At 32.6% G+C, this 12,468-nt stretch overlaps 2 protein-coding genes across 2 annotated transcripts; one reads left to right on the top strand and one right to left on the bottom strand.

Moving 5' to 3' along the window:
• Window positions 1-453: 453 nt before the first annotated feature.
• LOC142609309 (LEAF RUST 10 DISEASE-RESISTANCE LOCUS RECEPTOR-LIKE PROTEIN KINASE-like 2.5) lies at window positions 454-7,379 on the bottom strand. The gene is made up of 5 exons (XM_075780884.1): window positions 6,513-7,379; window positions 6,193-6,256; window positions 5,707-5,806; window positions 5,352-5,415; window positions 454-1,717 (listed from the first exon to the last, which is right to left on the bottom strand). The coding sequence occupies exons 1-5, from the start codon at window positions 7,306-7,308 to the stop codon at window positions 600-602; spliced, it is 2,142 nt and encodes a 713-aa protein (XP_075636999.1). The 5' UTR covers window positions 7,309-7,379; the 3' UTR covers window positions 454-599.
• Window positions 7,380-8,791: 1,412 nt separating this feature from the next.
• Window positions 8,792-12,180, top strand: LOC142610260 (rust resistance kinase Lr10-like). The gene is made up of 3 exons (XM_075782028.1): window positions 8,792-9,559; window positions 10,780-10,812; window positions 10,892-12,180. Exons 1-3 carry the CDS (start codon window positions 8,872-8,874, stop codon window positions 12,001-12,003), a joined length of 1,833 nt encoding a protein of 610 aa, XP_075638143.1. The 5' UTR covers window positions 8,792-8,871; the 3' UTR covers window positions 12,004-12,180.
• The last annotated feature ends 288 nt before the right edge of the window (window positions 12,181-12,468 follow it).

Genomic DNA, 12,468 nt, shown 5'->3' with positions numbered 1-12,468 from the left:
CAACAAATCCTATCAAATTACTAATTCAAAAAAATCCTATCAAACCTGGAAACTCTCAAGTGTGAGCAAAACGTGGCAACTTCCTATGAAAGCGTGCAGTTTAAGTTCTATCATATTTCAACTAGTCAACTCCCAAGGAAGCTCAGTAGCTGTCATCAACTGAACCAAACCAGAAAATAAAAATGAAAAACCCATCTTCGCATCTTCTCGTTATAAAGAAGGAATATTCTTAGTATTAGGTTCAAATTTGAACTAATAATAACTAATTACCTATGATTTATTGTAAAAATATTATAAAAATGTTATAGACGTAATATATATATATATATATATATATATATATATATATATATATAAACACATATTACGATAACTCATTGATAATAAACCTAGAATATTTTTAGTTTTCATTCGACTTCATCCATGATTACACAAAATGATTACAAATGAAACTGAAAACAATTATATTGAAACCTTGTCATTATAAGTAAAATTTAGTAGAGATTACAACCAAATTTATGATGGAATAAGCCAACACCTAAAATACGTAATACTTTGCCATGTAAATCAATCGACTTGATATATGACCTGGTTTGCAATTAAACTTGAGCTGATTGACTTGATTCTCCTGATTGAATTGATGAGCAAGTTGGATTTAAGTTGTCTCCTACATCTCCTAGTGATGATAGGAAAGGCTTGGAAGGCATCTGTAAGCATTCAACTTCTCCTTCTAGCATTTCTACTACTTTGTTCATTGAAGGACGATCACTAGGCTTCATTTGTATACACCATAATGCAACCATGATCATCTTTTTAACTATTTTCTTCTCCTCCTCCACAACATCTTCCATTAGTATCTCATTTCCTTTGCTAACTTGATCATAGGCCCAAGTTGGGAGGTAACTTTGGCTTGAATGGTCTGCAAATTCATTAAAGTTCTTTCTTTTGCTTGCCATTTCCAGCAATAACATGCCAAAACTATAAACATCAGCTTTATATGAGACACCTCCAATGTTCTTATAGAACAATTCTGGAGCAATATATCCTAGTGTTCCTCTTGCAGCAGTCAAAGACACTATGCTCTTATCTGTAGGATAAAGTTTTGCAAGACCGAAATCAGAAACTTTTGGGGTAAATTTTTCATCAAGAAGAATGTTATGAGGCTTAATATCAAAATGTAGAATTTGCATGTCGCATCCTCTATGTAGATATTCAATTCCACGAGCCACTCCAAGGGAAATCTCATATGTTTTCTCAATACTTAACAAAATTCTTCCTTCTTGAATAAAAATGTATTTGTCAAGAGAACTATTAGGCATGAATTCATATATAAGGGCACGCCTTGGTCCCTCTGCACAAAAGCCAATGAGTTGCACTACATTAGAATGGTGAATCCTTCCAATTGTTGCAACTTCACTGATAAAGTCTTGACCATTGGCTTTGGACTCACCCAACATCTTTATAGCTACAAGATGGCCACTTTGGAGTTTTCCTTTAAATACAGAGCCATAGCCACCTTCACCCAATTTGTCCTCGAAACCTTTGGTCATCTTCTTAATTTGTGAGTAAGAGTACCTAATTGGCATGAGGTTATTTTGACTTTGTAGAAATTCTTCAACAGCGTCATACATTGACAAATGCCTCCTACGCCACTTATATATCAAAAAAGCAACCACACATGGAGCTCCCAAGGACATTTTTGCTGCATGTGTGAATACTGTAAAGGGCACATCACCGAAATAACTATGAGAAAACAAATTTGTTGTTGCACTAGTCAGCTTTTTCAATTTTTAGTTGAAAATAATTAAACTTACAACTAAGTGCCTTCCTAATTCTAGTAAAGTAATTAACCAGAAAATTTGTTCTTTCCCATTAAATGTCACCAATATTTATGTCTTAATTGTTTGCATGGTAAACTGTTTTCAAGCACAATCTTAAGGAATGATCTGCTAAAAAAGTGAAGAAGATCAAAGGAGAGATTCAGGTTCTTACCGAAGTACATTAATAAGTTAAACCAATCTGCAACCAAAAAAAGTTGTAATTACTTTTTGCTAACAAAAGATGAACTACTAATCAGTGAAATGAGTGACCGGAATAACTTGAAATCTCTAAGGATTAAGGCTTATCTAAAAATAAAAAATAAAATACTCTCATTGACCCATGCTTAACAAGAATTATAAACAACCGTAGAAACTGGTTGGCTTTATATATATGTCAAAATCCAATCATACTCAAGGCCTAATTCTAATTTTACCTTGAGTGCAAGTAAAGAAATTATTCTACTTGAATAGCCAAGAGCATTAGAACTCAATGGTATAACTTTCTCTCAATTACTAGGAAAACCGGGGTTCAAATCTTCCCTTCCTATTGTTGAAATTATTAAATAATACCAAAAAGATTCAACATTTTTTTTATACAAGAGAGAATTTCTACTCTAGCCTAATCTAAGTATATATGTGTGTGAATCCTGAAGATTTGAACCCCGACTCTTGCCCCCCACACGTCACAAACATTTATACTTATAGAGTGACTATCGTACTAAGGGAGATACTAAAGATATCTAGACCCAATCCTACTTAGTGTGCAAGCAAAGAATCATAATTCTACCTGAGTTGTATGTGTTGTAGCCTTGGTCTAATGTATGATTAGTAGGGTTTAGCCTACTAGAAATACTTGTTAATAGGTTTGCGTAACACGAGTTTACTAGTAAAGTTGTAGTCATCAAGAACTTTCTGTTGTGGACGTATGCCATCAAGATGAACTACATTAATTCCCCCTCTTTCTTACTTTCACTTTGTTTCTCTATGTTATTTTCTTTTTTTTTCCTAATTTAAAACAATTAAACGCCTTCAATGTGCTTTAGTTAACCTACAGCTAGGGGCGAAGAATTTGTCCACTGAGTCAAGCCAACGACATTTGAATTAGGTTACAGTAGAATAAATGTTCAAGACATGCATTGTTCTTTGAATACTAACCCTCTGATATAAAATAATAATAATAATAAAAAAAAAAGGTAATCAAGAGAATGGTTTTCTATTGTATCGTAGTTGTTTTGTGTTTTCAAAACCCCCCCCAAAAAAAAAAACTTGTTTTGAGAAGTAGTTCTTAGAAATTATTATTATTATTATTATTTATTTACCTTGAAAACTTGTCTGGCGAGGTATTTCTAATCTGAGTTTTTTCGTTTTTTCCCAACTAAAGCATCACAACCTCTAACTCGTGCCCACAAACTACAGCTGCAACCATGGACCCAAGACCAAACAATGTCAACCCACAAAGCAGACCCACAACTATCTAAGACGTGCCCATCAAACCTAGACCAGTCCAAACTGTGTAGTTCTAATCCTATACTCAATATTCACGAGTCCCACGCCTTAGTGACTAATCTTTTAAACTTTTCATATATCTTTTTATTAAGGGAGTCAATCTTGTATCAGAGGTTGTATCGATTAAACTAGTGGAACGATATATTTTGGTACCGGTCAATACCGGTGTACTGTTATTTTTTATATTAATAAATATATATATATATATATATATATATATGTGTGTGTGTGTATGTGTGTGTACATATATATATATATATATATATATTTTTAAAATATAAAAGTTTACCATAAAATATTATCTCAATTCAGAACAAATTATTTATGATTTTAGACTTTAACATCAATTAAAAAAAAAGAAAAAACATAATATAAAAAATAGAAAACTTAATTGTTCATTGCATACTAAGAAAACAAATAATACTAATAAGTTAATGCAAGTAAGTTACCATTTCGTCCTTACAAAAATTCAAAAATTACAAAACTAATTTTTTTTTTTAATATACCGGCCGGTATTGCCTGAAATCATCCAGTATGACCGGTATTTAAATCGGTACGAAACATTGGTGTTTCGATACCGGTATCGGTACTGTATCAACCATATTGCTTTTTATTGAATATGAATTTTTTAAAATCTAATCATTGTATTATATATTCTTTATGTTCTTAACTTACACGTCAAATTTAGTTCAAATTGAGTGTTAGTTATTATTCGACAAATAAACTTATTTTTATGCATAATTTTATATCACAAAAACTTGAAATTTAAAAATTTGATTGATGATATAGCTATTAGTTTTTAATCTTTTTAAAATTTTGTAAGCATGGAGGGTATAATAAGAATATGCAATCCAATAGCTAGATTTTCAAAATTCACATCCAATAAAAATATATTGATATAGTTTGAAGGTGTTCTCTCCAAACCTTCCTCCACTTATCAGAGGCTTGTTTCATAGCCAACAAAATCATGGCGCCAAAACTAAACAGCCACCGCCACCGCAAACGAGAGAGAGAGAGAGAGAGAGAGAGAGAGAGAGAGAGAGAGAGAGAGAGAGAGAGAGAGAGAGAGAGAGAGAGAGAGAGAGAGAGGTTTTTAGAATAAAATTTTTAGGTTGGGGTTCTAAAAACAGCTTGCCAAATAAGAATTTTTAGTAGTACCTACTAGTTTTTTTTTAATTTTTAATTTTTAAAAATAGTCCTAATTTTGTTTTTAAATCAAGAAAATTGTTTTAAAAACTAAGAGTATTTGTATCAATTCATGCAAAAAATTCTGTCTATTTTAGCATAAGAACCCATATTTTCTATTTTACACAATTACTTTTTAAAAACACCCACATCAAATTACCTATTTTACATTACATTTCATTAAAATATTATTTCTTTACAAGGTTACTGTAATAATAATTTAAATTTGCACAAGTTTACATGGACAAATACAGGTGAATTTTGGAGTTAGATGTGTAAAATTTACCTATTATCCTATTATACACGAAACAATGTGAATACTCTAACTACCAAACAACCCTAATTTCTTAACAAATTCGATAATTAGTACTTTTCATTTTCTTAAGCCTAAAATATCAATCGATTGCCCGAGTACATGGTTATTACTCTGCTAGTGTCATCTTCACATCAGGCACAATTACTCAATACAATTGTATGTCATTTTTCATTATGTATTATCATTATCCTTCAAACAACCTTTTTGAGAAAGAAAACTCACCTTTGTAGGGATAATAAAATCCATGGTCAAGTGTCTGCCCTGCATTTCACAAAGAAGAGAATAATTATAGCATCGGCGTATGGAGCTTTACAATTAATTTTGTCATTATACAAAAAATACAACAAATATTTCTTAGCATGTCTATTACGTTGGAATGGATGGATAATGCACCAAAAAGCTATCTTCTTAGGAAATTCCATCAACCAATTTTCCGCGTACATAGTTATTCCTTTACTTGTCTCATTATCAGATCAGGCACAATTTACTCATGCATTTCTATTTAATTTTCCATTCTATATTACTTAGCATCTTGTAAACGACTATATTGAGAAAAAACCTCACCTTTGAAAACAGAATATAACCATCCTGCATTTTTGACAAAGAAAAGAATAACATCAGCATTTGGAACCTTAAAATTAATTTAGTCATTATGCTGAAACTCCAATAAATATTTTCTAGCATGTCTTTTACATTGATGGGGTATCTTTAAAAAATTCGATAATTTTTACTTTCATTTTCTCAAGCTTAAAAGATTGTGGTATCATCCAATTATTGCCCAAATACATGGTGTGTCATCATCAGGTACAATTACTCAGGCAATTCTATTTCATACTCGATTCTATATTATCCTTCAAATAACCTTTTTGAGATAGAAACCTCACCCATCAAGAGACGATTTATTCCTTCAACCAATAGGCCCAATCCTGCATTTTTGACAAAGAAAAGAATAACATGAGCATTTGCCTTACAATTAAATCTAGTAAATTTCAATAACATCACCAAGAAGTTCAATATAATGAACTAATACATGAATTGTTAGTGACAGGATCAGAAATGCAACAAAACTCGGGTAGAAAAGAAAGAAATATGTAAGAGGAGATGAATATAAATATCATGGTCAACATATTTAATTAGAGAATGGAAAGTAGTGTTATGCTGAAACTCCAATAAATATTTTCTAGCATGTCTTTTACATTGATGGGGTATCTTTAAAAAATTCGATAATTTTTACTTTCATTTTCTCAAGCTTAAAAGATTGTGATATCATCCAATTATTGCCCAAATACATGGTGTGTCATCATCAGGTACAATTACTCAGGCAATTCTATTTCATACTCGATTCTATATTATCCTTCAAATAACCTTTTTGAGATAGAAGCCTCACCCATCAAGAGACGATCTATTCCTTCAACCAATAGGCCCAATCCTGCATTTTTGACAAAGAAAAGAATAACATGAGCATTTGCCTTACAATTAAATCTAGTAAATTTCAATAACATCACCAAGAAGTTCAATATATTGAACTAATACATGAATTGTTAGTGACAGGATCAGAACTGCAACAAAACTCGGGTAGAAAAGAAAGAAATATGTAAGAGGAGATGAATATAAATATCATGGTCAACATATTTAATTAGAGAATGGAAAGTAGTGTTATGCCCTTCCTCGCTTTTTTTACCCACCTGTACTCTTGCTGTCACATTGAACACGATTCAATTCATCGATTGTGCAAGAGCGCTGTCTTCCGCAAATTCTTTCACAAATCAATGGGTACCATGAAAGCCGAAAACCATATGCCAATTGATTGTGGACTTCTGTACAGGAAATATTTGGATTATCATTTTGTGGCGGCCACGATGTCATAACCGTCTGCTCTACTTTGCACGAGTCCTTCACATCCTTCACTGTCATCGATATTACTTCTCCAATTGTAACATATTTATACCTCTTGGAATGAGAAATTGAAGAGTTGGAAGAATACTCTCCATTGTAAATGCAAGTAGAAGTATTCAAATAGAGTGGAGTATTCACTGGTTTTTCACAGCTCATGAAAATCATAATCCAATTTAGGCGGCTGTTATCAGGCAGCCAACGCGACAGATCGTTCTGTGCAAAATAATATTGCCCTAATCGATATAGAGAATACTTTGGGGAGGAGAAGTAATTTTCATTCTGTATTCCCGAGTCCACAATCCGGAATGTGTACGCACTGTAATCGATTTCCTTTACGTAGTATTTTCCTCCAAATATGGATAGCACGGCCGTATGATTCTTCTCACACCGCAGTTCATACCTTGAGTCACTGCAGTTTTTAGGATCAGTCATCAATCGAAACGGATAGCTTATGTTGATATTGCCACAGAAAGAAGGGGTACATTGATCAGTAACATTTGCAGTAGCAGTACAATAAGTTTCATGGACTAGAACAAGAGCAATAAAGGCCGTGAGTCCTGCACTCAACGTTAATCCTCTTGCCATTGATCGTAGAGAGGAGTTTTTCTGCTAGTACAAACTAGCATAGACAAATATAACAAAAACTTCTTTGTGTGTATTGAAAAAGTAAATTGTAGAATTTTCTACGGAAAGATAAAGAAAGAGAAAGATTGAATAATGAATTATGGCTTCACTGCTTCAGCGGAAAAAAAGAAAAAGAAAAAAAAGGAGAAAGTAAAGAAAGAGAAGTGGTCAAGGTAGTAGGTGGGTAGGTTGCCACGTTTTGCTTGGCTAATGGTTAATGAATTATGGCTTCACTGCTTCAGCAGAAAAAAAAAAAAAAGAGTAAAGAAAGAGAAGCGGTCAAGGCAGTAGGTGGGAGAATTTATTGAGTTGCCACGTTTTGCTTGGCTAGTAGTTAATGAATAACATTAATATTACAACCAAAATATTTGCCGTCAGCACTTACGTCACCTTCATCAATAATTTGACGTTACTCAAACCAAATTTTCTTTTATTTATTTTTATTTTGCAGCAGGTTGCTCGAATTTCAATCAATCCTTCAACTGAGTAACCAATAGCTTTAATCAATTAATTCTTGAAACATGCAAGACGAAAATGGAAACACAAAGGGCGTTAAAGATTGAATATATTATTAGGATGGAAGAGCCGGTGTCATAACAACTTGGAAAAATCTACGTTAGGTGAAACAATGAATGGTAGGTTGGTTAATTCCACAAAATAGCTTTGGCTCTTTGAACATTATTTTGTTTTTATTCTCTTGCATGTCTACTAGCTTGATGCAGGGATGCAGGCTGTTGAATGTTGATTATTCGCTTGAATTTGGTGGCGAAGCTAGAATTTTTTTCAAGGGAGACTAAGTTAAATTGATCAATAATTTCTAAATAAAAAAAATAATATACATATATTCTTCCAAAAGAAAAATGCATATATTATTGACCTGTTATATGTTCTAATTGGAATTCACATTATTTAAACATTTTAAATCAATATCTTCATTAAATAAATTAAATTTTACATATTAAAATATAACAATAGCTGTATACACATAAAAGTTTACAAATCATGTTATTTTAGGTAAATTAAATATAAATGTTTTTTTTTGGAGAAACAAACACACACACACAAGGGAAATGGAGAGAGATTCTAACACAAGACATATCATAACTACACTCAAAAGTCATAGTATAACAAATAGAGACATTATTCAACTCAAAAGATTAAGTTTATTAGTTTAAGTCTAATTATATTACCTTTTAAAAAAAAAATTTAATTATATCATATTAACCACTTACTATTCTCAATATTTGTTTAATATAAGAGTGTAAGACTTCACTCACATGTATATATTCAAGAATTTATTTGACAATTTTTTTTTTAAGAGGATAACACCCCTTGTTGATTCAATGAATCCAAGAAAAAGAAAAAAGAAATGGTCTTATTATGAAGTCCACCCGAAGCAACGGTTGACCCAAGTCACCCACCCAAATATATATTACTTGTTGCATAGGAATAGGTGAGGATTCAATAATAATCCATATACATACTACCATCTAAGTTGGTAAAGCTTTTCCAGACAACACAGATATGGATATTTCCCTTAGAATAGTTATCCCATCCTTACTGTTGTTTGTGGTTTTCATCGTAGACCTTGGAGAAGGCTACAATAGGTGTCCCGAATCACGGTGTAGAGCAGATGGTCCAGCCATCCGATTTCCTTTCCGACTCAAAGACAGGCAGCCAGACCACCACTGTGGCTATCCTGGCTTTGATCTCTACTGCTCTCATAATAATGATACGGTGCTCGACCTGAATACTTCAGTAAAAGCATTTGTCCAAAGCATTGATTACAAATCTCGGTTAATTCTGGTAGCTGACCCAGGTAATTGCTTTCCTTGGAAAATTCTGGGACTCAATTTATCTTCCCCTACTTTCAAAGTCAAAAATTCTCAAGATGACTATGACTATGCCCTTTTCAATTGTACGCCAGACATATATGAGGAAACTTATTATCGGGTAAATTGTCTTAGTAGCAATAGCCATCCAGTTTATGCTTTTCCTTCGTTCGCTTCCGTCGACTCGTGTCCCATAGTATCATGTACAAAGATGTATAGCGTTTCATCAGTTCAATTTACTGATGATATAAAATTTTCTTTTCTTGAATTGACGTGGTCTGAACCGGCTGAGTGCGGACTCTGTGAAGGGAAAGGCAAGAAATGTAGATTCAAGAATAATAGCACTGAGAAGAAAACTGAGTGCTTCAACCCCGACAAAGGTATTGTATTATCTCTGCCCAATTTCCACTTCTATAATCACACAAGTTCTTCACGTTTCAAGCCAACATTTATTTATTTTATCAAGCTCATTTTATAAATGCTCTGCGACGGTAATTTATTTATTGTAACCAGTCATGAGGAGTTATTTCCAACCAAAGGAACATTATTCTAGAAGTCTGCTTGTCTCACAAGGAAAATTATTTGTAAAGCAATCTGGTGCACCATTCTCTTATTTACTTGAATGGTAAATTTTATTAGTAAAACTTACTATAATATGATAAAAGAGATTATAAAATATAAACTATACTTTCATAATATTGAACAATTACTCGAGTCTCAAAAGAACTTAAATAGGCTAGTAACTCATCAGTTGATACCAAACCTCACGGTATCAGCTCAAAATTTAGCTAAAAAGATTATTGCAAGTGTGGTAATTTATTAATTGAGGAAAACCCACTGCTTAGCACATTAGACCCCTTAATAGCCGAAATATGAACAAAAAGTCTGAATGCAATGTTACCCTGCTAATAAGAGAATTTAAAGTTTTAGGAGTATAACAGCGTGGTACTTTACTAAATTACTCGTGTCTCGAAAGAATTTGAATAAGCCCAGCCCATCAGTTGGAACTTGTAACCAAACCTTGCGGTATCAACATAAAACTTAATTAGCTAAAAGATTAGCATAAGTGTGGTAATTGATTAATTGAGTAAAACTCATTTCTTAGCACATTACATTTAAATGCCTAAACATGAACTCAAAAGTCTGAACACACTATTACCTCACCAATAAGAGTAATTATTCAATATTTTAGGAGTACACTGACTTGGTACCATCTCATCTTACATAACAACTTATCTTAGTGGGTTCTAGTTAGCTCAATTAGTAAAGTATCCGATAGTTGAATAAGAGATCTGGAGTTTAATTCCCGCCTATACCAAAAACTGATCGATATTTTGGTCTGATGATAAAAAACTATCATCAGGACTAGACACCATAGGTTGAAATTATCTAAAAAATAAATAGCTTATCTTACTTATTAAATTTATAATGAAATCCATCATTCATGTGAGAAAATGGAGTATCATGTTGCTATACTATGGGAGAACCTTATCATTTTTTTGCTTATAGGGAAAAAAATTCAAACAATTATCTTTTTTTTTTTTTTAATCTTTTTTTTATAGGTGTAATAAAAAGCTGATCATATTAAAATATTTTACAGGTAGATCAACAACAATACCAATAGTAATTACTGGTAAGTTTTTCGTTGGCCATTTGAAAATTCGCAATAAATTTATTTGTTGTCTTGACTCATGAATACGTTTAACATGCAGTTTCCACCTTGGGGTCATTTCTTCTGGCACTAGTGGTCTATTTACTCTACTATGTCTATCGTTATGACAAAACAGAAAAAGAAAATCAAGCAAGGATTGAAAAGTTTTTGGAGGATTACAGAGCTCTCAAGCCCGCAAGGTACTCATATAACGATGTTAAAAGGATTACAAATCAATTTATAGAGAAATTAGGACAAGGAGCCTATGGAACAGTGTTCAAAGGAAAGCTTTCAAACGAAATCCATGTTGCCGTGAAGATCTTGAACAGTTCCAAGGGCAATGGGGAAGAATTCATAAATGAAGTGGGAACAATGGGTATGATTCACCATGTTAATGTGGTTCGCTTAGTTGGCTTCTGCGCTGATGGATTTAGAAGGGCTCTAGTTTATGAGTTTTTACCAAATGATTCATTAGAGAAGTTCATTTCCTTAGTAGATTCTAACCGTTTCCTTGGTTGGAAAAAGCTAGAAGGCATTGCTCTCGGCATAGCAAAAGGAATTGAATATCTTCACCAAGGATGTGATCAACGAATCCTTCATTTTGATATTAAACCTCATAATATTTTGCTAGACCAAAATTTCAATCCAAAAATTTCTGATTTTGGTTTAGCCAAGTTGTGTGCAAAGGATCAGAGTGCAGTGTCCATGACCACAGCTAGGGGGACCATGGGTTACATTGCACCCGAAGTGTTCTCTAGGAACTTTGGGAGCGTGTCTTACAAGTCAGATGTTTACAGTTTTGGAATATTGTTGCTTGAAATGGTTGGAGGTAGGAAAAATGTTGATGTAACCATGGAGAACACTAACCAAATATATTTTCCAGAATGGATCTACAATTTTTTGGAGGAAAAGGAAGATCTACGATTCTATGTTGTGGATAATGGAGATGCTAAAATTGCAAAGAAACTTGCAATTGTGGGACTCTGGTGCATCCAGTGGCACCCAATGGATCGTCCTTCTATGAAAATTGTGGTTCAAATGTTGGAGGGAGAAGGAGATAAGTTAACCATGTGTCCTAATCCCTTTGCCTCTACAGCCCCTACAAGAACTAATGCAAGTATGCCTATAAGGCGTCTAAACCAAGAGTTAGAAGTCATCCCAGAATCAAAGTAAGGGCACGTTTGATAGATTGTAACGGTAATTACATAAGAATATGAATAAATATTACAAGGAATACAATATGTTGTAATGTAATAATTATTATTATTCACTTGTTTGGTGACAACACAATAATAGAACCGCAAAGACAATGGAATGAAAATATTTTAAATCAAACTTAAGTATATTTTGGGAAATATCTTACTCATATAATTATATTTTCTAAAAAAATAATATTTTTTTAATTTGAAAGAGAGATTAGTTATTTTTTATGATTTTTTATTTATTTTATAATTGTTATGTGCATATGGAATAGCTATTACAACCTTTTAAGAGATGAATAGTTATTCCTCATTTTAAAAAATAACTATTCATAAGGAATGACAATTCTTTGTAATAAAAACATAACCAAACTATTGAATAGTTAAACTATAGGAATAACTATTACATAACCAAACAAGGAATGATTTTCAATATCTT

Source organism: Castanea sativa, chromosome 9 (assembly GCF_040712315.1).
Source record: "Castanea sativa cultivar Marrone di Chiusa Pesio chromosome 9, ASM4071231v1".
Classification (NCBI taxonomy): Eukaryota; Viridiplantae; Streptophyta; class Magnoliopsida; order Fagales; family Fagaceae; genus Castanea; species Castanea sativa.
Note: the sequence above shows the minus strand (reverse complement) of the source record. Positions and strands in the feature narration are given on the sequence as shown.